Source organism: Acanthopagrus latus, chromosome 15 (assembly GCF_904848185.1).
Source record: "Acanthopagrus latus isolate v.2019 chromosome 15, fAcaLat1.1, whole genome shotgun sequence".
Taxonomy (NCBI): Eukaryota; Metazoa; Chordata; class Actinopteri; order Spariformes; family Sparidae; genus Acanthopagrus; species Acanthopagrus latus.
This window is the reverse complement of record NC_051053.1, coordinates 14,173,347-14,198,482: the sequence shown is the minus strand read 5'-3', so window position 1 is coordinate 14,198,482 and position 25,136 is coordinate 14,173,347. Positions and strand designations below refer to the sequence as shown.

The 25,136-nt window shown below is 42.3% G+C and overlaps 3 protein-coding genes across 4 annotated transcripts; 1 reads left to right on the top strand and 2 right to left on the bottom strand.

Moving 5' to 3' along the window:
• Window positions 1-308: 308 nt before the first annotated feature.
• Window positions 309-8,182, bottom strand: LOC119033025 (minichromosome maintenance complex binding protein). Its single transcript, XM_037122597.1, has 16 exons — window positions 7,983-8,182; window positions 6,680-6,771; window positions 6,454-6,594; window positions 6,269-6,310; window positions 6,088-6,177; window positions 5,818-5,953; window positions 5,527-5,672; window positions 4,657-4,754; window positions 4,401-4,573; window positions 2,819-2,942; window positions 2,614-2,731; window positions 2,327-2,492; window positions 2,065-2,198; window positions 1,198-1,365; window positions 995-1,083; window positions 309-761 (listed from the first exon to the last, which is right to left on the bottom strand). Exons 1-16 carry the CDS (start codon window positions 8,038-8,040, stop codon window positions 635-637), a joined length of 1,902 nt encoding a protein of 633 aa, XP_036978492.1. The 5' UTR covers window positions 8,041-8,182; the 3' UTR covers window positions 309-634.
• On the top strand, window positions 7,621-17,481 carry LOC119033024 (SEC23 interacting protein). Of its 2 annotated transcripts, none has more exons than XM_037122596.1 (18): window positions 7,621-7,765; window positions 9,398-9,903; window positions 10,585-10,792; window positions 10,873-11,066; window positions 11,182-11,271; window positions 11,350-11,470; window positions 11,790-11,879; window positions 11,977-12,118; window positions 12,869-13,077; window positions 13,163-13,251; window positions 13,436-13,606; window positions 13,887-13,982; window positions 14,076-14,252; window positions 14,340-14,495; window positions 14,822-14,924; window positions 16,007-16,189; window positions 16,266-16,428; window positions 17,016-17,481. In XM_037122596.1, exons 1-18 carry the CDS (start codon window positions 7,636-7,638, stop codon window positions 17,095-17,097), a joined length of 2,910 nt encoding a protein of 969 aa, XP_036978491.1. In that variant the 5' UTR covers window positions 7,621-7,635; the 3' UTR covers window positions 17,098-17,481. The 2 variants fall into 2 exon arrangements, with proteins under 2 accessions (XP_036978491.1, XP_036978490.1); XM_037122595.1 differs by lacking the exon at window positions 7,621-7,765 and adding an exon at window positions 8,337-8,800.
• On the bottom strand, window positions 17,418-24,577 carry csgalnact2 (chondroitin sulfate N-acetylgalactosaminyltransferase 2). Its single transcript, XM_037122598.1, has 8 exons — window positions 24,446-24,577; window positions 21,701-22,546; window positions 21,393-21,609; window positions 21,119-21,220; window positions 20,839-21,017; window positions 20,653-20,747; window positions 20,084-20,165; window positions 17,418-20,004 (listed from the first exon to the last, which is right to left on the bottom strand). Exons 2-8 carry the CDS (start codon window positions 22,350-22,352, stop codon window positions 19,712-19,714), a joined length of 1,620 nt encoding a protein of 539 aa, XP_036978493.1. The 5' UTR covers window positions 22,353-22,546; window positions 24,446-24,577; the 3' UTR covers window positions 17,418-19,711.
• Window positions 24,578-25,136: the final 559 nt, after the last annotated feature.

Here is a 25,136-nt window from a genome sequence, read left to right as displayed (position 1 = left end):
TAAATGTGGTGCAAGTGTCAATATGCTCAAGCCACAGAAAATTGTATGTTAAGGTTGTTGTCACGACAATAAAGTTACCGCCCACAGTACGGCTGTGGTCATAAAAACACCAGAGAGGAGGCAGGAACCTGATGAGTGGTGTGTGCTTAGGCCTGTGAGAGCTGACCAATTGGAGCAGACTGGGCTTTCTAAGGGGTGGGGGCCTTAAAGAGACCAGAAGTAAAATGAGACAGAGGGTGAATAGAGGTGCTGCATTATGGTACAGTATGAGTAAAATAGTTGAACACATAAATGTCTTAACCCTGAAATGAGCATATGGGACCTTTAATGTATTTACATATTTTTGCAAAACAATTAAAATCTTTTTTCATAAACATAGAAAGTTTGGTCTAAACTCAACAGGCTGTGAAAATGAAGGGAAAAATACAGTAATTATAACTTTGTACAATCTACAACTTAATCCTGTTAGTCCACAAGGTGAAAATATATCAAAATCTTCTCTGCGACTTGGCACGATAAAAAATAAATGTTGACCACAACATGAACTATTTCCGGCATATGAAAAACATCTTTATTACAAACTTTTCTCAGTATCAAAAAGAAAAAACAAAAGCCAAGTAATTTGACTCTCTGATCACGGCTCGTTGCCATTGACACACTGGTGCTGTTCCATCCGGCTCCTCCGCAGCATGTCGATGTGTTTGGCTCGGAGCCAGCTGTCTCTGGTGAGAGAGGTCTGTCCCAGGCTCAGAGACAGCAACCTGCCGACAGAGTCACAGTCAGACACATCCCACTCAAACACATCTCAGCTTGAGGAAATGATTACTCCGAATACTGTGATAATATTTTCTGTTGCTTAGCATATCTGGCATTTTCATTGTTGGTCATAATGACTTATTGTTGTGTGTATTTAACACTTTGACTTTTAAAAAGAGTAGACAGGAGGAAAGTATTGCAGAGTGATGGAGATTATATAAACTGGATCACAGCCCACCTCGCCACGACGAGCATCCTGTGGAGGTCCTCAGCTGAAACGCTCTGGGGGTCGTCCTTTCTCATATCAACAAAGTCATCCTCGACTGACTGTGGATGCCAGAAAAAAAGACAAGCGGTTAAAGGACAAGGATGGGTTCTTGCCCCCTTTTCACTCATTCATTTGTGTGAAACTCAGACACAGAAGAAGAAGGAACCTCTCACCTTTGTCATTTCATCAGAAATACTGTAGTTGAGCTGACGGGCCACGCTCAGGTAGATTCGGAACTTGTTCAGCTGTGACGAAGTCTGTGGATGCAACTGGATGCTGCTGAGATACTCCTCCATGTTGGGTGGGCTGACCTGAGACTGTAGGTGTATCTGACAGTCCGACTGTGGAGGTACAGAGGGAGAGAGAAATATTGACACAGTGCCCAGAAAGAACTATACATGGAAAGGCTGTATACATGTATAGGGTTTTTTTCTTTCTTTTTTTTTTTTGCAAAAGTAGGCCCTGCCTGCTGTGTGCATACCAAGTTTGGCATATTCTCAAAACTTCATGGAGAGGACTGAAGCCTTCTGATCGGCCTCACCCTCCAGCTGCTCATCAGCCGATGGCTGTGCAGTGTAAACACAGACACGTACTCCTGACTTCTAATCAACCCTGGCAGTTGTTTACAGCACGCTGCCCTTCACTGCAGGACTAATAGATGGCCGAGTCTGACGCCTCTCCCAGGATTGTTCCTGTGGCACACAGCTGCCGCCATGGCAACCCATTAGAGCAACACACAGGAATAGCACACAGCACATTCCTCGGGCTGTTCACATCAGAGTGAGACCAGGGTAGGAGCTGCCGGCCGGAGCTTTTGCTGCAGCCAACCAATGGCAGCTTGGATGACAGAGTGACACTGGCTGGAAACAACCTCGAGCGTCAGACCCGGCTCGGTCTCATGAGAGGCTGAAGGAAATCTGACCCCTCCCTGGCCATGCCGGGGAGGGTGGGTTGGAGGTGTGTGTCAGGAGGGGATCAGTGGTGGGTAGGGGAGAGTTTTGCGCTCTGCGGTTGCACGCCTCATCCCTCTTTGTCCTCACCGGCAACAGCGAGCGGCCCTCTGACGCGATGAGCACGTTAATATTGCAGGGGAATTCCATCTGGTGGTAGTTAAAGTCATAATCAACCTTCTGCCACGAGATCAGGTTCCCCAGGGCCGTGACGTTACGCACACCTACACAACAAACACACACAGAAGGAGATCCAGCCAGGTTAGCTTTAGCTCAATCAGATCATACTTACAGCATCTGCAGGCTGCACATTAACCGCTTTGTCTGTCCTCGCAGTGTTTCGTCCCCTCACCTGTTGTGTCCAGCTGTCCCTGCTCCAGATGGGTTTCATCCAGGAAGAGGGAAGTGTTTCTGGCCAGCTGCAGGGCTCCGCTCACTAACCGATTGGCCACGTAGTCCTTCTTGGGCACCAACCTCATCTGGTTCATGTTCTGGAGGCTCATGCCCAAATAGAATGACTGCGGGGGGGGAGGGGGGCGGCAGGGGGGACTTTCAGTTACTTTTTAAATACAAAGCATAAATGCGTTTAAAAATCTCTGGCGGCAATGGTTGCTGCTCAGAGTGCCAAAGTCCACTCACAGAAGGCACGAGCTGCTGGATGATCTGGTAGAAGCGTTGCGTGTACGAGGCGGCAGCAGGACAGCCACTCAGGTTCATGGCGAACTTGCCAAGTGGGAGAACATCCCGTCTAGCATACCTACAAGAAAATTAACCACACAGTGAGATAAGGATGCTCCTTCAGCTTTACCACAAAGAAAGTAGTTACAGGTTGAACTTAACGTACACGTTCGAAATGAGATGCAGAATGAGGTATTCAGCGGCCAGGGCATCTCCCAGCAGGACGTGAGTTAAGTATGTGAGCAGCTCCGCCCTGACGGAGGCCATCTCACTCAGGGTTGAAGATAAAACTGAAGAAGAGTGACAAAGAGTTAAAACAAGTCCCCGCAGCTGCTTAAGGCATGTGTGCTTTGTAAGACTTAGGGTGGAAAACATTTGCTGTATTATTCCTCTTGTTTGAAAGGTTACAACGCAAATGAACTTCAACAGAAAGGCCTGTTTTTCTGTTTCACCACACAGCTGGAGGGCGACATGATAATGTGACTCTGAGGTTTTTGTTAAAAAAAAAAAAAATAGGAGGCTAATGTTTTGCATTTTTGCTTAATAAATTAAATTAATAACAGATTTTCTACATCATCTATTTAATTTCTCTTGACAGGCTAGTACATAAGCCAACATATTGTCTGCATCTATAAATGTAAGGAGTTGAACAGATTGCCAGCTATAAATCTATTTTTTGCTCACTGATACACGCTTGGGCGGGAGATGGAATGCTACATTTAGTGGCTGAATGTTATCACTAAATTTAAATTCACTCAGCTCTTTATTAAACCGTCTTTGAAAGAGTACAAATTCCATTCTAGAAATTCATGAAACAACCGTAATATAGAAGAGTAACTGCTTCAAAAGCTCTTTGTGCCTGCTGTACAGCTACCTACTCGATGAGAAGTGTTTTTTTTTTTTATATCTATTTTTTCTGTAAACCTTACTAACTAATGCAGAGATGTCATGAACCAGTAGCTCATGAACTTTCCAAAGCACAATGAGACACAACAGGTAAACATCAATACATCAATAGTTGTCAATAAGATTGAATATTAGCTGGTACTGACTGTCTGCTAAATCAGTGTATTCCTATTCAATGTAAAGGTTTTAATGGCTTTACATTGAATTGACATTTTCTCAATTGTACGAGTGCCGTTCAGCATCATGTGATAACTCAGGTTCAGGAACACTGTATGGGGGCATTTTCTGAGGGTTTGCAACCACTGATAATATTCATCGTGTAGTCCCGTTGTTTGTTTGTTTTTTTTGTTTTTTTCATTTTTGTTTGTCAGAAATAAACTGAATGGTTTTACCAAAATCGCCCACATTCGATTTTTCATGACACATTCAAACATTGATCTGTTATCTGGGCGGACAACATCAGGCTGTTAAACTAACGTTTACTGCCTGCAGTGGGATTAACACACACTTGCAGTTACAAAAGTGACAACAGGTGTCAAAACAAGCCTGCGTCGGGTCTTATTTAGCAGCACATTATGCAAATCGTGGCTGGGCTCATCTACATCTATGTGGAAATAAGAGAAATGCAGAATTTTGTGCCCTTAACAATAACAGCAGGCTTGAAAATATTTCCCTGCATCACAACTGACCGCGTGATCGGTCAGGTCTGGACACAAACATTATCACTGACTGGTGCTGCAACAGCCTTTGATTCAAAAACTGTAACGTGAGGAGATTACAAAGTGGAAAAGACGAAGACCCATTAGGTTATGAGGCAGCATTTATATTCTGTTTGTCCTTACAGGCACCGTTTTCCTCCAAGGTGGCGGATGGCAGCAGGGGGTTGTTGTGTGGCAGCGGCCTGGCGTAGAGCATGTGGAGGCGAGGAACGAGCGAGGCTGGCGGGCTGTGCACTCTCTGCTCCTCTGCCGTCTCCATGGACTCTGTCGGGTCCAGGATGGATGAGGAAGCGTCTCTGTGAGGACACGCCAAGAATGAGAACCAAATACATGCAGATCACCACCAGAGGGGAGAATTCTGTCCTGAAACGTGTCTTACTTCTCGTCGGCCAGGGCGCTGAGAGCAGGACTGACAGAGAGGATCCCGAAGACCTCCAGTGTGTCGTTCAGTTTGAAGCTGTCCCAGTCCTCGTACACCTGCCGACCACATGAACATTTTAGCTTCAGTTCGTTAAGTCTGCTGATAATGGTTGTACCATATCTGAAATCATCCCGTAGAACAAAACGCTTGACATGAGATAAATCATCCACTGAAAACTGGTAACAATCCAGGTTCTGGCAATGAAATGAGTCGATACAGCGCCCAAATCAACTGCTGAAATTCTTTTTACGTACAAGGGAGAGTAGTCCAAGTTACAGTTTGGTAAAGTTTGTTCCACCTGAGACAGTTTGTACAGCCTGTAGTGCATTAAGCTGTGAACAAAACTCTTTTTATGCCAGGAGATTAAAAGTTAATGATGGGATGTAAATGCTGTTTGCTTCAGTGTCTTTGGCCTTGTCAGTCTCTCATCCTGAGGCTGCTTATAAAACAATGGGAATAAGTTGTTGGGACCATTTTTTTGTTTGCTTGTGTTCAACATGTTTGCACTTGCATACAACGTTTGAAAGACGCCAATCCCCCATCCTGGTCTGATCCACAACTTGCTCTCTGAATTGAAAGAAGTAAGCAGTCCTCTCCTGTGTCTCATTTGAACTTATTGTAATGTATAGTCAGTCAGCCAGCGTCTTCTTCAGCTGCTGTTGTTGTTGTTGTTAAACGGCAGTGGGAAAAGGTACTGTTTGCCGTGATGATGAGAACACCTGCACTCTCTCTTCATTCAACTGAATGCACTGAGCCGTGACGTCAGTATCATTAGAGTTTGAGACCAATAAATGAACTGTCACACCCTTATTTAGAGACAAAATGCACCTTGACAAGGCAGGAGGGACCCTTCTCTCCTGGTAGGGGGAAGTTGAGGTCGAGATGGGAGGCAGATGCTGTCTGGCTGGAAGGAGCTTCTGTCTCCTGCCGCTTACAGTCACCATTGCCATGCTGTTCAGTGTGACCTTGAGGAGCTGCAAGAGAAATGCAGTTTGCATTTATGGCAAAAAAATTATATACATCACCTCCCATCCTTCCTTAAATACAGTGAAAGGACAATTCCTCTGTTTTGCTTTCAGCCACACATTTGACCATCTTCAGCTAAACAGCAGTTTATACCAGAATGCGGCTCCCTCTGCTTCTGTGGCTGCGTGTCCATGTCGTCCATGTCGTCTTCCTCATAGCTGCGTTTCTGTCTGGTTGGCGCGTAGGAGGTGGAAGGCACCACTCTCGCCTGGCTAGAGCAAGCATAGCTGTGCGACAGAATTAAGGAAAACTAGGGAGCGGCATTCACAAACACTTCAACACAAGCTGCTCTGCAGGAAAGAACACATAACAAAATCCTGGCTCTGAGGTAGGCATGACATAATCTGGACAAGATGAGGATATCTCTTTCACCCAGGGGTTTTCTCCAGGGATTGGCACGCAGTAGAAAGTCTGTCTCTCTGCAGTCACAGTGTTTCTGGAGTTAAAATCCACCTGGAGATAAACACACATCGCTATTAGCAAAGTTGAAGCTGAGACAAGCTTTACATTGATTTCTTTAGTGATTCAGCAGAGCCAGACTTACCCCACATTCTGTTACATCTTTATACCGCCCACATCGCAACACCTGGGGATAATCAGACAGTCAAATAAGCTGATAATATGCTGAGATAAAACACGTCATGCCATGCAAAAGATATACACTGCACATATGATAGGGCTGTATACTTATGCAAACACCTGCACATGAGAGAACAAGGAAGCTCTTACTTTGGCGTTTGTAGATGGATCCACTGTCTCATACGCTCCCATGAAGAACTCCGGATCGAACATGTCTTGGATAAGGCAACGAAACTTCACCAGGCTATTGGGCTTCAGGTAGTGCAGAGGGATGTCGTTCAAAGACGGAACCTGCACCAAAATGAAGGCGGCTGTCATTTACATGTGAGTGTGCTGAAGCCAGCTGTGACGCTAATATGTACAGGCATTACTTTACCCAGGTGTGAGCGTCCTTCTCTTTCAGGCGATCTTTGAAGAATTCAGCCACTTTCGCCTCCCATCCAGATTTTGGATTGCTCTGGGAGGCAGCTGAGATATAATTAAGAGCAAAATGTAATTTATCATTGAAAGTAACAGAAAAGAAATACTACGCATTTTTTAGGATTAGAATACCAATAAACTGTAGTTACATTTAGCTAAAAAACATTTGATAACAATGATGACAGAGTAAATTATAAAATTATAATTGTTAAATTGCCATTACTAAACTTTTAAAGAATAAAGCATTACTATATCATTAACAATAAACCAATATTCGATTGTTAAGGCAGCCAACTATTGATTAGAGAAATTGCCTAAAATCTACATCCCTACAAAAACTAAAAAATTGTCTTGACGATATTCACACAATTTGAGATGTACATTTATTTCAAATGCATCTAAACAGCCACATAATATCAGTTGGCCAGTATTCTTTGCATATACAATTGGCATCATTGCTATTTTTCTTCCCAAGACTGTCAAATTAGCAGCAGAATTAAACTATACTGTAAACAATAAAGTTCTTTCTCGTTTTAAAACCTTGATCGGTGTCAACCTGCAACAGACTGTTAATATACATATCAGAAGTGTGAAGTTTATGGATGTAATTTTTTAAAATCACATTGATGGCTTACATAAGCATGTGTGTGCATCGTAAGGTACTAAAAACTGTGTTTCTTGCTTCTTAGGATGGAACAAAGTCTGTTTTACTGTAAATCATGGTCAGTGTCAAGTACCAGCTCACTCCAGTGGATAAAAGGAGCTGGACTGATAATCACTCATGTCTAGACAAAGAACCAGTGCAGAAATTCACAACTTCTGAAGCTGTGTTTTGAACACAACTGCTAAATATACCAATATCCAAGGAAGTGTGTATGTGTGTGTGTATGTGTGTGTGTATTTGGTGAAGAAATGTGCATTTCAGAAGACTTTAGGACGCTTCAAAAGACACGTGAACGCCTCATCTTGTTATTCTCAGTGTGGACCCAGGTTTTCAGATCAACTGCACACCCGGCACGTCCTCTTCTTGTGTTTAAAAGTGGTAAGTGGTGCGGATACAGGCTGCAACAGAGCAGCGTTGGCAATTTTAACGCGCAGAAACGTCATTTCTCTGAGGCACGACAAAGGCACAGCTAATGTACATGTGATAAGCGAGGTAGTTAGCATGGTTTAGCTAGTTAGCCATACAGCTAACTAGCTAGGTTCACGCGTTATCAGGATGGCTGTCAGGGAGTGAAGTTCCGGTGTCTCTCTCTTACCAAACATCCCCTCAACAACATCGAGAGGGTTGTTAATCCAGTCGTGAGTGGAAGGCATCCTTGGTCGCTGACAAACGCCTGACAAATATAAAATGTTCTGAAGTAAAATCTCAGGGAAAACACTATTTTGCCAACTTTCGCACACACGGGGATTGTAGAAGTGAGGGCGGGAAACTTGCGTCACCAGACAGAGAGCGTTGGTTCGTTTGTTTTGGGGACAGGGACCAACCGGAGGACGGAGGAGCCCGGCGGAGCTATCGCACTGAATCTATCACTCCACATTTTCACAGTATCTCAACGGACTGAGTGTTTTGATAATGGATACGAAATGCAGGGAAAACGACTGACTGTTTGTGCAAAATTACTCTCCATTTAAAAAAGCGTTTTCTTATTTGAGCTCCAATGACAGGGTGTAACGTCACATTGTAGTGAATCCATCTGGCCTGTAGGCGGCAGTAATCAGAGTGAACGTTTGTTTCTTTGACAACCGACCAACTGCAGTCAGACGGACCTGCGCGGTTTTAGCAGATCTACAAAGTATCTGTGACGCTGTCAGGCCGTGTGTGGAGCTACTATCGCTGTACAGATCAGTGAAATCTATGACCGCAGGGTGAAGGCTGTGTGGAGGGCCGAGCGTGTACCGCCTGCCTGCTATGGTAGTGGATACGTGTAATTCTAGGGGAAAATGGCAGATAGAAAAAATAATAATGCTCCCAACACCGGTGCAAATTTACTGTTCAGCGGCGCTCCGGAGTTTAACTTCAACTTGCCTTTCATGCCAGTGAGTCAGGCCACTGGTCCGGCGGTGTTGTCAGGAGGTGAGATGAAGAACCGACTGTGGAAATGTCTAAACATTAACCTTAGCTAGCTGTGTCTTTAGCAGGCTAAGCTAGCTAGCTAACCGTGTTCCTGTGCTGCTGTCAGCTGTTTCTATCAGAGGAAAGAAACAGAAACGATGTGTTTGAGCTGACAGTCGTCTGTCAGACAGGTTAGCCCAATGGAGAGTGTTATGTTTTGGTCAGACTGTGCCCTATCCAATGTGTTGGCTACATACAGATGATGTAAAGAGGATAACATTTTCTATAAAGTCCTAGAAGACAAGTTAGAAGAAGTCTTGTATACTCTACTGGTAAAAGTATCTGTATTTTGCTGTAATCTGGGTTGTATTTGAAATGGTGCTCTCATAGCATCCTCAATCCAGATGTTGTAGTCAATACTGAAATACTGTTATATAGAGTTAAAATGATTGGCTGATTTATCAATTAGCTGAAGGGAAACCTACAGTTCACATCAGTGCATTTTTCAATACAAAACTCTAATATCATCCTCTTAAATGTGAGGAATTGTTGCTTTTCTCGAGATTTCATAATAGTAAATTGAATGTACTTCACTCTGTTGTGTTTTTTTTGTATTAGATGATTCCACTGATGTTGGAGAAGAAGACAGCTTTCTAGGTCAGATCTCCGGGAACGGACCAGCCCCTTCCACATTCAACTACTTCTCCAGCCCCGTGACCAGCAGTGACCCGTTTGCATCCATCGGCCAGTCGCCATGCCCTCCGTCGACCTTGTCCGCAGCGCCAACGACAATAGGTCCGGTCTCTGTTCCCAGCAGTGTCAGCATGGTGCCCCCGCCAGCTCAAGGCTCACAGATGAACCCTGCTCCACCAGCATTTGGCAGTGCAGTTTACCAGAGCCCTATGGGGCGTCACACTCCTCCCCCCGCCTCAATGACCCCGCCGCCTCCCCAGATGCAGCTGCAGAGTCATAACCCGTACCGACACACCCCCACTAGCAGTAGAGCCAGTCCTTATATTCCCGCTCCAGAGGTCCTGCCGCCGACACACACACCTCAGCAGAATCCGTACTCTCTCGGGTCACCGCCACAGACATTCCCGCCAACAGGACCCACATTCACAAAGGTGGATAAAAGTTGTATTTTCAGATCAGTGACAGAGTCACTGATCTTTTGGGTTCACCCAAAAGTGAAAGTTCAGTCACTATCTACTCACCTCCATGCTGATGAAAAGTCGGGTGAAGTTTGTAGTCCATTAAGCTTTTCTGGAGCTTCACAGCAAACCAGAGCTGCAGCATTATACTAAAGGATAACTGAGGTAGATGGGGACTGAAACCAACTGAAAATAACAAAAAAAATTCTCCAAACAGTGCAGTCCAAGTTGCTGGATGTCCTGTGATCCAAAGATGATTTGAGAAAATGTTGTTTACACCCTGTTCTCTGACAAATGTTTCACTGTAGCTGCTAAGTAAGAGCATTAGTGTGCATATCATCTGAAGCAGCTGCCCAAGCTTAATGTGTCTTGGGGTTTCTGGAGACTTGGATTACATTGGACAAGCTGTATGGAGCCATTTCATGTTTACATTTTTTTAGCTGGTTGTTTTATTTGAAACTAGTCCCCAGCTACTTCAGTTTTTAAGAGAATTCTGAAACACTCTTTTACTGTGAAGCTCCTGAAATATTTTGTGCACTACGAAACTTCATCTTGTTATCCGTCCTCATGGGGGTGACTAGATAATGACTGAATAATGAGCAGCTACATCCAGCCATTGTTATAAAAAATGTTTTTTTCACCTTCTTTCTTCAGCCTCCTCCTACACATATGCACACACCTCCACCTCCAGCCAGCACTGCTGGGGCGATTGTTCCTGCTGGTCCCATGATGCCATACAACTACAATGTCTATGAGCCTGTCCAGCCTCACTGGTTCTACTGCAAGCAAGTGGAGTCAAAGTGCGTCTGGCTTCCTTTCAGTATCATTGACTCTCTTCAGCTGGAGGAGACGTATAACTCTGGTACGATCCCTTGCTGTACATGGTAATTTGTGAACACAGTGAAACCGTGATCCTCTCTAACGTTTTTGTTCTTCTTCCAGTTCAACCAGACCCAGAAAATGTGATCGTACGTACAGATGGAGGGCGATACGACGTGCAGCTCTATGACCGCATACGGACCGCAGTGTACTGGGAGGAGGAGCCCACAGAGGTCCGCCGCTGCTCATGGTTCTACAAAGGAGATACAGACAGTCGCTTTATTCCTTACTCTGAGGAGTTTAGTGACAAGCTGGAGGTTTGTCACGCTGCTACATTTGGCTAGAAATAGATGTTAGAGTCAAACTTGCATTATTTTTCATCTAGTTCTTCAAATATTTTTGTAAATCAGTGGTTATTCTTGTGTCTTTCAGTCAGAATATAAGAAAGCTGTATCTACCAACCAGTGGCACCGTAGACTGGAGTTCCCATCGGGGGAGACCATTGTCATGCACAATCCGAAGGTACATTCTGGTCTGATCAGTGTTAAGTGATGATTAAGCCCATTAGTTTGATTAAACACGTTCCGTTTGCCTCTGTAGGTGATCGTGCAGTTCCAGCCCTCCTCCATGCCAGATGAGTGGGGCACAACTCAGGACGGGCAGACCAGGCCCCGAGTGGTGAAGAGAGGGATTGACGATGACCTCGATGAAGTGCCTGATGGTAGTTGAATTATTTTATCTAAGTGTGGGCACATATGGGGGAATCATACAACATAAAAGTCAACTTCTCATTGTAGACAAGAAGCCAGAGTATTTTAGGACTCTATGAAGTGAGTCACTCATTATAAAATACATTAGAGGAAGTGCCAGCCATTATAATCTGTTTGACGAGGGAAATGAGTCAGATTTAACTGTGCGATCCATTTCAATATATAATTGTTAACCTAATGAAGATTAATAATCATTTGACACACAGATAATAACTGCATGTTGATCAATGATGATCAGTGGCTTAAGTAAAATCAAGGCTCTTCTTCCAGGTGAGCTCCCCAAGGTGGATCATCTCGTCTTCATGGTTCATGGAATCGGTCCTGTGTGTGACCTGAGGTTCAGGAGCATGGTCGAGTGTGGTGTGTAGCATACAGTTGTGCCGTTTTGCCAGTGTCAGCATAAATTCCCCAGTGGCCTTACTCATGAAATGAACTGTTCAAATCTGTGTTCTTTCAGTGGATGACTTCCGCAGTGTGTCACTGAAGCTGCTGCAGAGTCACTTTAAGAAACCGCTGGACGAACACGCCATCAGCAGGGTGGAGTTCCTCCCCGTCCAGTGGCACACGGCTCTACATGGAGATGCAACAGGGGTGGACAGGTGAGGAGAGGCAGGTTTACACCAACCATGGAAGGACGTCTGTGTCTTCAATTAAATGATTCAAACTGCAGTGACATAGAATAAATCTATCAGTACCAGACATCCTAATTCAAAGTTATCCACTGATTACACAAAAGAATTCTGTTTATTTATTTTTTTTAAGGTCAAAAATCCTGTGAATATGTTTTTGTGTCTCAGTACTTTCTTAATTTTCCTACCCTGTCTGTGACTTTCATCTCTTTAGTACATGTATTGCTACTGATCTTCAAATAAAGGCCGCCTGAGTATAGTTTCAGTTTTAAAAATGGCTCAGTAACTTCCTTAAACAGCTGCCTGCCTCAGTTTTTCAGCGACATGACTCGAACAAGAAGAAATAGTACGTTTGTATGGGGCTATTTTCAGCTGCTGATTAAGACTTACTTGGTAACCTGGTGACTGTTTTCAGCAGCTGGGTGATGTTTGTGGTATGACTCAAAACAAACTACAGTGTCTGTGTTCATAGCAATGAAGGAACATGTCGCCCAGTGCAACAACGTGGCTCATTGTTGGGTTTTGGACCTAAATAGAGCTCTGTGGCACAGAGGAATAAGATGCAACAGGCTTTGGTCACACAGACAACACGTCAGGAGACAAATTTCTTGATGAGCTCGTTTTTTTCAAGGGGATTTATTTAGAATTTAAAAAATCCACCAGACTTATGTTTTAACAGACTTGATTAATCATAGATATACTTTTTACTTGTCTTCACAGGAGGATAAAGAAGATTACTTTGCCCAGCACTGGACGTTTACGTCACTTTACAAACGAGACGTTGTTAGATGTGCTTTTCTACAACAGTCCCACCTACTGCCAGACCATCATGGACACGGTTGCCCAAGAGATTAACAGACTTTACGCCCTGTTCATGACGAGGAACCCAGACTACAAAGGAGGCATATCAGTGTGTGGACACAGTTTAGGTAATAAATTAGTTGATCAGCTCCACTGGCTGTTTGTCCTTTAGTTTTTCATCCAGACTGGACTGTTTCTCTTTTGTACTCACAGGTTCACTGATTCTGTTCGACCTGTTGTCAAATCAGAAGAATGGATCTCCTGCACTGGCCAAGGGCACTGCTAATGGAGACACCAAACAGGTCATATACCAGTTAATTCACATTACATTATTTATTTTTCCAGATTTTGTAATTAAAACACAAATGTGATGAGTGTAAGAATTTATCAAAATGTTTTAGTTCTTTGTCATACAGACATGTACAATGGATAATTTATAAAATAATGTTGCAATACAAATTTTGTAAATTCTCCCTCTCACATCAGGTGGCAGCCCCCACTACACGGACAAATAACGCTGTCACGCCTCCAGCTGTGGAGGAGGAGCCCAAAGAAGAAGGGGAAGAGTTTGAGGATCTTTCTGCTATGCTGGAGCATCTGGGCTTGTCTGAGTACAAGAGTACCTTCGATGAGGAGAAGATTGACGTAGAATCTTTTGTAAGAATAAAAGCCTAAAAGTATTACTGCTAATGAATAAGTCCAAGGGGTTTTTGGTCATTTAAAAAAAAAAAAGCCCAACAATGCAATGTAAAACAAAAATATACTGGTATGTTTGAGAAATACATACACTTAGTCATTGAGGGGCAATAAAAATGCTAATTGCTTATATCCAGGAAGTCATTAAACAACTTTGGCTTTTGTGATGTCATTCTTTACATATTCATTTTATAAAATAGAGGATGCTGGTTCAGTCTGTCCCTCTCTCACATTCTTTCAGCTCATGTGCACAATCGAGGACCTGAAAGAGATGGGAATCCCGCTTGGTCCAAGGAAAAAGATTGCCAAGTTTGTGAAAGAAAGAGTGAGTAAGCAGGTACGTGTGTCTCTTATCTACCTGCGAGACTTGCTTATCGACGACAATGATGAAGTAACTAACACAGTCTTTGTCCTCGTTTTATGTACACAGGCTGCACGCCAGGCTGCCCTGGAGAAGAAAGCGGAGGTAAAAGAGGTCAGTCAGGTTGCAGCGCCTCCGCCCGCAGTTGAAACGCCTCCTGATTCCTCTGTAATGAAGCTTCCAGTGGGCAACAGCGTCTCATCCATCCATGTGAACTACAACTACTTTGAAGTTGGCACTGGGCAGGTGAATGTGACTGAGAAAGCTGCTGAAGCTGATGCCAAAATCTGACCAGACATTAGACAGTAAGTGTATTTATGTGTCGCTCTGCAGGTGTCAGTGGTCTACCATGCTCTGGACTTCGAGCCAGTAAATTTCTTCGCCTTGGGTTCTCCAATTGGCATGTTCCTGACAGTCCGAGGGCTGGAAAAGATTGAAGAGACGTACCAGCTGCCCACATGCAGCGGATTCTTCAACATTTACCATCCGGTATGCAACCTGCGCATCCTGAAGGAATGACTGCTAATTAAGCTACAGATGCCCAAAAGTTATCTACCTACTTGGCCTGTTTTTATTGTCTTTGATTGCAGATCTGTATGTATCATTGTAATGTACAAAGTACCAATTCAGTCAGTTTAATTAGTATAATGAGTCACATAAACACAGTAATTTCCTCTTTTAGCCTACAAGCCCACACTTGAGTTAACACATCCTCTTTATCTAAAAGTATAATCAAAGTGTGATGAAAGAAGTAAAGCTGAGTCATTTTATGAATTACTATCTGATGGCCTCATCAATGAGACATTTTCTTTCAGTTGGACCCTGTGGCGTACAGGATTGAGCCCATGATATTACCAGACGTGGACCTGAAGCCCGTTTTGATCCCACATCACAAAGGAAGGAAGAGGCTTCATCTCGGTACGACCCTCACTCATCACCAACAGAGCTTCCAAGATCAGTCGACTAGTTGTCAATTATTAAATTACTCACCAACTAATTTAAATCGATTGATCGGTTCACATAATTTAAATATAAACAATTCAGCAAAAATTCCAGCTTTTTACACATGAATATTTTGTGGTTCTTTTACTTCTCTATGATGGTAGAGTGAATATCTTGGGTGGTGGACAAAACAAGACATTTGATGGCGTCGTCTTAGGCTCGGACACTGATTGACATATTCAGCAGTTTTCTAAGTTTTCGTTAACCAATCAACTAATAGATAAATGTAGAAAACAGTCGCCAGATTAATCAGTCTTTGACATAATCCTTAATTGCAGCCCTCAACGAAAAATTACTAGACCGCTGTGGTGATATTTCATATTGATTTGGAACAAAGTTAAAAGTTAATTTAAAGATGCATTATGTAGTTTTGGGGAAGAATTTAAATTCAGCAGAGAAAGACCTTCATTGACTGATTTGACTGATGTCCAAACCAAACCAAAGAAACACAATTTCACAGTGCTTAACTTTGTTTATATTTGGCGGACCCTGCCACCATCCTAACTTTAAACAGTGTTTGGTGACCTTTTCTTTCCTCTGAGTTGATTTATTCAATTATAGAAAAAATAATATTTCTGAGTTTGTATTATTTCCTAGTTTCTAGTGTCACTGCATGTGGTGTCCTCAGCTCTCTGCCCCGTATGGGTGGGGTGCCCTAATTTGTGTGGTGGCAAAATACAAAGACTCTGTTCTTACATTGAACTTGCTGTGGTGAAGTAAACCAGACTAAACAGAGATTTTTCTATTGCTTTTGCAGAAAAAAATGTCGGCTGAATGTCAAAATGAATTTTTTCTTGCTAGATTGAAATGTTGACATTAAAGACAATTTGGACAATTTATTTTCTTTTTTGTTGTTTGATTTGAAGACAAATAGATGTGTAACAGTTGGCTAAGCAAAATAATTGTATATCTACATTTTATTTCATTATGGATATGTTGGTAAACCTTTATCAGTTACACAAGAAAAGCTTCTTTTAACGGATCTCTTTGTGTTTCAGAGCTGAAGGAGAGTCTCACCAGGATGGGTTCTGACCTGAAGCAGGGTTTTATCAGCTCCCTGAGGACTGCCTGGCAGACACTCAATGAGTTCGCTCGCGCTCACACTGCGTCTGCCCAGCTTCAGGCTGAGCTGGCAATCGTAGCCAATCAGATTGAAGAGCAAGAGAAGCAGGCGCAGGAAGGTGAGTTTCTCTGACTATTCTATCAAGTATTTTCTGTTTTGTGTGAAAGTTAAAACTCTGTTCTGGTTTGTCACAGAGCATAAAATCCCTGAGAGCCCTGAGCCACAGAGAGAAGAGGAGCCTCAGGTGAAGATAGGGATGCTGAATGGGGGAAATCGCATCGACTACGTCCTGCAGGAGAAGCCCATTGAGAGCTTCAACGAGTATCTGTTTGCCCTCCAGAGTCATCTCTGCTACTGGTACGGAGAACTTCACTTCATTCAAGCTTTTTACTGCTGCATGTTCACATGTTAACAATAGAGTAAAAAATTCAGTCCCTCCATTTTTCAAACAAAAATGCCCCAAATTCAGTGTTGCCAGTTTTTCAAATGTAAGAATTTGCTGCTTTTCCTCATCTGACTTTATCAAAGGGCTACTTACTTAATCCAAATATATTTGATAAAGGTAAAATTTTGCCAAACAGCATTTTAATGAAGTACTGTAATGTTGCAGAGAAGTCCTGATTTAAAAAATCTTGTTCCCCAGATGCAAGGAAACATGTTTGTTTTACCACATCATCATGAGTTCATAGTTTTTTCAAAGAAAACTACATTTCTGATGTAAAAATGATCATTCCTACTAACCCTGTAATATGTCATACTCACAATATTGCTCAAAATGGGTAAAAGCAATGATGTATTTACCATATTGTGCAGCTCTACTTTGTGGTAAACCAAAAAGGACCCTGAAACAGAAGCATCTAAATACAATTTAGCCAACATTCATTTTATTCTTTACATCTCATCAAGTTCAACTCACATTTGTTGCATCTTGTGTCACTTTGCAGGGAATCTGAAGACACAGCTCTGCTTCTTCTCAAAGAGATCTACAAGTCCGCGGGGATCCATCCAGAACAGTTAGCACATTAATACTATGAAGAACCCAAGATGAAGATAAGCTTGTTTGAAACGTTCCCATTGATTTTATTTCATGTCAGTTCTCTTGGATTTTGAATATGCTTTTTCCTTTTTTCTCTTTATTTTCTATCCATGTAGTTTATTGTATGCAGATGAATAATACACTTGTATTATGCCATTTGTCTTAAATTAAGAAGCATACAAGTGTGACAAAAGACACTTGACAAGTTTGATATTACATTTTTATAGAATAAATTATAGAACTGGTTGAGTTTGACTGAAAGTATGTCTCATCAAATCAAATGCTAACATGAGAAATGACACACTTAATGCAGCCTTCTGTAAGTTTTATTTCATGGCCAAAAATTCAAAATAAATCATTTCCTTGCACAGTTACTCTGATTGAACTGTTGTGTACTGCTGGGAGGAAGACGTGGAACATTTCTCCTGCGGAGTGAGGAGACTGTAATTCTGTCTAGAAAAAGCTGTATATCTGCAAAAACATTGGTTAAAAATAATTACAGTACATGATGAGATGCAAGAATAACCTGCTTTCATTGTGAGAAAATAAAGCACTTCTTGCCTGCACTATTTAGCGCTTTAACAGCTGTACGCATTAACATTACACCTCTGGCCTCTGACTGAACCTTTCTGGCTTAAACATCCGCTCTCATTATGAGATGGAGTAACATCACCAGGCCTACAGCTGTTGACACATCTTGAAAACAATCTCTTCATATCAGTTTAAGCATGTAGGCACATACGACAAAGTATTCAACTCACGTATGAAACAAAGAAACATTAGAAAAGTATTTACAAGAGTGGCTATAACATTCAATATCAGTCCAGTATTAGGAATCATAGTGCTGTGAGTGATTCTCACATGACAAATCTTTGTTATTTTAACAATAATACTGGTCCAACATAGACCTGATATCATAGCGCTGCATGCTATAAGCACATCTTTTGCCCCTGGCTCTTTAACTATTTCTTCAACATGCTTCTCTGTTAACTGATCACTTTGTAAATTTTACCAGCAAAGGAAGATAGTCAGTGACTGTCACATAAAACACAAAAAGGTCCCTTTTATACCACAGTGCCAGTCTGTAACTACTATAGCTATAAATATAATACTAACATAACAGTATGGCTCCATACACAACTGCCAATCTACTGGAAAATGTTAAAGAATGTAAATTGCTTTGATCCTCAACTTGCAGACAACCTGGAATGAATAGAAACGTAGAATTGGTTGTGGGGTCAACATTTTAAGTAAGAGTGACTTTCTCCATTTCCTTCTGTCACCAGTAAATAAATAGTTGTCCAGTTGGACTGGTTACTCTTATGTCACTGTTTTTTTCTATTATAAAGTCACCATAAACTTTGACAGCATGTTGGATTTGATCCTTTGAACAAGAACTCATCTGAAATGTACTGGCTGAGGTCACATTCAGCAGTGAAAGGTAGTTTAAGGTATACTATGCAGGAGTTGTTGGTTACCTTTTGCAAACAACATTCAAACCTCGAGCTCAACACCATCCCGCCTTTGGTGCTGTTCTCTTTTTACTCTCATTTTTTTGACCAGCTTGATCCGCTTGTTTCACTTTGCTCTGTTTGCATTTATTTGGTGCGATTTCCACCATTTGGTAGCGTTGTCTTTGATGCACGCTGCTCACGATGCTGTACCTGGTCACTAGCTTTTTCTAAAGTCCCTACCTCCACTGCACACTGTTGTTGAATTAAAAGTTGCAGCCTAGAAACCTCCCCAACACAACAGTAATAATACAAAAATACAGGAGTAAGTGATGACTGAGAGGAAATACCTCTGTATGAGTCTATACATTGCAGAGCTGAAGGGTGCACGTGTGCCCAAACATCACTCAAGTGTGAATATTTACATTGCTTTCGCCAGTGCGCCTGAAATTTAGCAGGTATGATTTAAAAAAGATGAAGCCTACAAAAACTTTTGAAGTTATGTGCTTTGATTTAAAAGAAAAACATGGATCTACACCATTAAACCTATTTACACTAATTTACATAATGTGTTAAGAAATGTAATTAAGTATTATCGGGTGCAACTAAATTATGTGCTGGTGCAGCTAAATGAGAAAGTCGTACCAGTGCCCCAAGTGTAAAAGGTTAGTCTGAAGCCATACATTGTTTGGAGAAAAATCCTGCGTAGTATACCTTTAAGCAGCAGAGAAGGTGAAAATGGTGGAGAGACTGGTTGCAGGTCAGGCGCTGTGTTTGAAGAAGATATGATGGCTTAATGAGAAGCTTCCCCCAGATAATAACGACATGCTTACTGAATTGATTTCATTATGTATAAAACACTATGTCAACCTTACCCCAGGAGACACATTACCTGTTGTACATGTGAGTTTTCCTTCAACAGGTTACACATTACCAATTTTTTTTCTTGTGTATGATTCTGCTGTAGCTCTTCAATAAGACTTGTACCATGTTGTGACGCTTCACATTGATCAATGTTCGTTTTTGTACATTCATTTGTCTACAGCTGTGCGGTGAAATGCAGAAGGATCCATGTAAACATGTCTTTGCTGTAGTGCGTTAATAATGCCAGCACCTTGCAGTCTTCGCGTTGGACTGATGTTAGAGGCTTTGCTCACTCCTCTGTTTTGCTCTGAGTCTTGAAGGCCTGCTTGCGTAGGTGAGCCTCGATCTCCTCGCGGAAAACCAACATGCCCAGGTGAGAGTGGGAGGCCTCGTTCATGGCTTTGGACTGGATGCACATCCGGTACTGCTCGGGCGTCAGCTCGTCTGCACACTGCTTTTCGTGCCACAGGTGGAAGAGACTGGATACTGGCGTCCGCGTCACTATCAGGTCACTTCGAAGGTACTTCCTGTACAGGTGGACATCCTCCACACCCCAGCCTTTGACTTCAAGATCAAACCCACCTGGAGGATTACATTCCATTTGTCAGCATCAGTAGTTGAGTATATAAATAATAAGCACCATGAAGTGATCAGTGCTTACCGATATTTAGGAAATCAGAGCGATACTGACACGTCATTCCAAAACCAAAATCTCTCCAGAATCCAGCGTCTTTTTTGTGAATCTATTTGAAACAAAAGAAACACATTCAAATGTCATGTAGTCCCCTTCCACTCAAAAATGCAGTTTGCTTTTTTGCTCACTTCACTTGGGTGTTTGAGCTTCATTATGCAGAATGATGTATGAACAGAGTTTGACACAAGAAGACTGTTTTCACTTGGACAGGGGAACGTTGCTCAGTGTTCACTTCAAATCCCAGTTCAGATGTGGATATACAAGATTATTTTGTGACATCACAGCTAATTTAGAAGCCAATCATGGTCCAGTGAGTAACTTGTACTCATGTGACATGGATAAATGAACCTCCACTGCACATACTGTATCCTGACATTTCAGTGAGTAGGGAGACATCTTGCATTCAGCAGTTTAACTGTTGAAAAGTCAATTTTTTGCATAATCTGTGATTCTGGATGTGAGAAAAGTAAAAGACATACAAGAACTGTTAACAGGTCATTGAACTTCTTTACTTAATGTGAATTTTCAGTCCTTACCAGTTGGAGTTCAATAGGTGGAGCCAGCTCCAAATTTCCATACACTATGGCCGGATTGTACAGACTGAACACCACTGGATAGAAGACCTTTTTATCTACAAAACAAATAGACAAGAAAAATTAGTACATTTATGACATGTGTTGTATTAATACAGCCAATCTAAACAATAACATGTAATGGCCTACTTGGAGCAGAGTGGAGACGACAGGTGTTAAGGAACTCCAGAGTAAAATGGATGTCAACATCACAAAAAAACATTAAGACGTCGCCTGTCTTCCAGGCATGGGCGCCGATATCCAGACCCCGACCTCGTGAAAACTCCTCGTCCACCGGGATCAGAGTGTAGTTGGAGAAGCTCTCCTCCCTGGAATGCAGTTCATATGCAATTCACATGACACACTGAACCACAGAACAAGCACAGGATATATCAAAAGTTCTCTATCAGTCAAAAAAAAAAAACCAGACCTTGACATTTTTTCCAACGATGTCTTCACTTCGTCTAGGCCCTCCTGCCCAAAGTAAACCACTGTGAGATGCACTCGTCTGTCCTGTTGTATGCACACCTCCCTAAAAACAAATACTGCGTCATATAAAATGAAACCCAAGAACACTATGGCTGTATCGTATTGCGCAACAGTGTTGAAAACTAGACCAGCAACTGTGTGTACTTAATGCACATTAGAAGTGAACATGCTGGATCGTGTCGAGCAAACAACGACAGTTTCTGATTTATTCTCACCTGAAGTTGTGTAAGAACTGTGAGAATGTTTCAACTCTGCCTGCCAGCGGCACAATAATGTTTATAATCATTCCTGATGTTTCTACAGATGTGCTCCTGACTTTCATTAAGGGACCGAATGGCCTGAAGAGAGTGACGTGACGAAAGCTGCTGGAATCTTCTTTGGCAAAGAACAGCTCGTAAAGGGTCCCTTTGTCTCGCTCCGTCCTGTACAGTCCTGAGAAATAAAATACAAGAAACACTGACACACTGAGAAAAACATACAGTTACAGTCATCATTCATTAGTCTGCTGTCAGGTGGAACTTACCTTCTGTAAAGTGAACCTCTGTATAGGTTTGTCTATGCATCGGCACATCTTCCTCCACGCCATCCTCCTCATCCGGGTTGTTGATGATGTCCAGCGCAGCCTCAATGACCTCCACCAGCTCATCCCTGCGGTCTTTGCGGACAGGCTTCTCCTCTGGGTGCCGCGTCAGCCCCATCTCCAGCTGATACACCTTGGACGAGGTGAAACTCTCAAAAGGCACCAGGGCATACTCACTGGGGAGGCGTGCCCCTGTGTTGACCTCGGCCTTATCGATCTGAGAGTGCAGGTAATCCAGCAGATCTCCAGGCTCTTGGTCTTTATTCTCGGCAAGGCCCTGCACCCCGGGGAGCTCCTTCTTGTCCTGCAGGAGCTTTAGTTTTTCACTCATTTCTTGAAGCTCCTGCTTGAGCTGCGCAATCTGGCGCTTGAGACTGGCAGCACGGTTTAGGTGGCGCTCCTCCTGCTCCTGCAGCAGGGCCTGATAGTACTCTTTCCCATAGCTCTCCCCAGCGAGGCCGGGCAGGACCAGGCTGACGTCTGCTGGAGGGGTGCACTCCAGCATGTACGCGAATAGCAGCAGCACCAGCAGCAGGAAGAGGCCCAGGTAGAGCCAGCGGACCCGGCCCTGGAGCGGCAACCCCCGCCTGGGCATCACGCTCACATAAAAGCTATAGCTGGCAAGTCTGCATTCCCTTTCCCCTCCGATCACATGACATACAATGAGCCACTGCACATCATCTTAGAGGTTTGGAAGGGTATTTAAGTCATTGTGAAGGTACTGCTTCTTGGCTCCAATCTATCAGTGTCTTCATTTATTTGTCCTGTGTAAATCCATTCGATGATCACCTGGAATATTAATAAAATGAAAGTACTTTTCAATACAGGGAGTCATTATTGAATTTGATTTTTGAGCCGTATCAAATAAAAACACTGGGGATCAGCATTTTATCTGACAGCAACACTTGATAATACAACACTGTGTTACAATTCAAGCAAATCTGAGTAACTAACAAACTTCAATTTCTGTCAGTCACTCAATAAAATATTTTACTGTGACAACATGTTCTAAATGTGTCCAACTCATCATCTTTAAGATTTACTTTAAACCTGAATGAGCAGTGAATTAGCTTCACATGGAGAGCTAGCACACTGCAGCTAGCTCTCAGCCAAACAACAGCACAGAGGAAATCTGGTGAGCGATCTCCACAGCAAGCTACTAGAGATCCACTTCCGGTCGAATCACACGCCTTTCAAAATAAATGCACTACCCTTTCCACAGCAGTAAAATAAAGGATTCAACACGGAGATAAAATATACTAAATAGCCAAAGTAAAAGATTGTTTTTGTGATTATTTTGTCATTTATAGGCTGAAGTTTTCACGCATCTTTTTCTTTCTCAAGAATCCTCAGTGTTTCTCCTTGTGGAACATTATCCCATCATCTTACCCAACTCCTACCACACACAATTGTTTCTTAAAGGTCACAGGGTAAAAAAAAATATGGCTCCAACCCTAAGCACACAAAGTAAAGCTGTTTGTCTTTCCTGACAAATAGCATTCACCTGGCCTCATAGATGTAAATCAGCTTCAAGACAGCTATAATGAAAACCAGCAGGACTCCGAGTCTGAAGGGCCAGAACTGAAAACCATGGCTCAAATATTTTGGAAAAAAAGAGATGGCAGTTATCAGACTTTTTCTGTGCTGCTTGATGGGAAAGAGCATGTTCTGGTCCACAAATACTTTATTTTTCTTGCCCAGAGAACACAGGAATCTTCCTAACAGATACAACTTTTTGATTCCCTCTCCAAAATGAGAGTTTCGTGATCACACCACACAGAAATCCAGCAGTTTAATGTCAACTTGTCAAAAAGCAAATACAAATGCACAGTAAAACATGACTGTAGACAACTGTGGCCATTCTGCTGATTATGACTAAAGGTTTAGAAAAAGAGGAACGAATAAACCTGTACTGTGAACTGTTGGACATTTCTTTTATGTAGATTTGGATCTGTGGAGGGGCCACGACAACAAAAAACAGGAACTAAGGTTTTGTTAGATGTGCATGTCTGTACCAAATACAGGTCACACAACCAGAGACAGACATAAGGCCACTTATAAAGCCACATATCACTTGTAGGATCTGCTCACTCAGCACACACCCTCACATGCAGAGAAATATTCACATGAAACTCCTGCTGGTCACAACTTTGACAACAGATAATCAACGATGCCTTACAATCACAATCTTACCTTTGTCTTTATTAACAGCTGACAAGGTAGATAATAAAAACAAACACAAAACAGAACTGCCTGAAATCTACAGTACAAGTTTCACATCAATACGATCGCCTTGGTACGAACACGTCACATTAATGCATCCACAGGGACTCGTAAATTGCAGTGAATGTACTGAATTGTTCCTGGAGAACTTCATCATCTCACTCAACACGTCATTGAAATGATCTTATTTGGTTACTTTTGTGATTTCACTGAAAAAGAACTGCCCTGTTGCTTGTTAATAAGAACGACCGTGAGTTTTAATTGAAGTTTGACATTTAAATTGTGCCATACATTTTTATTTTTTATGTCGTCGTGTACACTTACTTTGAAATATCGAAACCGGATATTGGCACGGTTCTTCAGCTAGCTTAGCGATATTCGGAGCTTCTCTACGCTTTGAGGTTATTTTTGTGTCTGTTAGAGAGCCGACTGGGCAGTCATTATAGTATTAAACCAACTACTCACCTAATGCCATCTTTATCCATTTCTGCCGGAGCTTACAGCAGTTGGTTTAGTGTAAATCCAGCGGCAGCAGGCTGCCTGTGTTGCAAAATGCCACGGAGCAAAGAGAAAAGAGTGGGTCGTAGTCTACTTCCGGCCAATGACTAGCCAATGGGAGCTTTGCTAGCGAGTGTCGTCATCAAACACGCTGGTGGTCCTTATTAATAATAATAACGAGTTATTATTATTAATAATCATTAGCATAATTCCTATCATTACAATTATTATATTGTTATTTGTATTGTTTGTGTTATTATTATCAGTGAAAGATTCTTAAGAATATAGATTCTACTATATTTTTATGACACGTTGTGAATAGTTTCACAATAATGTCATAATCCCATAGATATTTTTTCCTACTTTTTTATGAATCTTTTGGTCCTGTCTTGTCTGTCTGTATCCTAAGTGGTGGAGCAAACCTGTTATCTGTGATGATACACTAGCTGACATCTCTGAATTGAATTACCACTCTGGACTGGAGACAGATCAATTGTTTAATGTTCATGGGATCCGTTATCACTATGGTGCAAAAAGTAAACCAGGAAATGTTCCCATGAGGCTCTATTTTTAGTCATTTATTCATTTCCTTTATTAATGCCCATTAAGGGTGGCAGGAGTCTGGATCCCATCCCAGCACTCATTATGTGGAAAGCAC

Coding starts and splice junctions, on each gene's coding strand:
- LOC119033024 (XM_037122595.1), top strand. CDS start 8,668: ATGGCAGATAGAAAAAATAATAATGCTCCCAACACCGGTGCAAATTTA. Junction 13,983..14,075: donor AAGAAAGAGTGAGTAAGCAG/GTACGTGTGTCT, acceptor TTATGTACACAG/GCTGCACGCCAGGCTGCCCT. Junction 14,925..16,006: donor AAGGAAGAGGCTTCATCTCG/GTACGACCCTCA, acceptor TTTGTGTTTCAG/AGCTGAAGGAGAGTCTCACC.
- csgalnact2 (XM_037122598.1), bottom strand. CDS start 22,352: ATGCCCAGGCGGGGGTTGCCGCTCCAGGGCCGGGTCCGCTGGCTCTAC. Junction 21,221..21,392: donor CAGTTCTTACACAACTTCAG/GTGAGAATAAAT, acceptor ATTTGTTTTTAG/GGAGGTGTGCATACAACAGG. Junction 20,005..20,083: donor CTCTGATTTCCTAAATATCG/GTAAGCACTGAT, acceptor GTAATCCTCCAG/GTGGGTTTGATCTTGAAGTC.
- LOC119033025 (XM_037122597.1), bottom strand. CDS start 8,040: ATGCCTTCCACTCACGACTGGATTAACAACCCTCTCGATGTTGTTGAG. Junction 6,311..6,453: donor ATCCATCTACAAACGCCAAA/GTAAGAGCTTCC, acceptor GATTATCCCCAG/GTGTTGCGATGTGGGCGGTA. Junction 762..994: donor AGGATGCTCGTCGTGGCGAG/GTGGGCTGTGAT, acceptor CTCTGTCGGCAG/GTTGCTGTCTCTGAGCCTGG.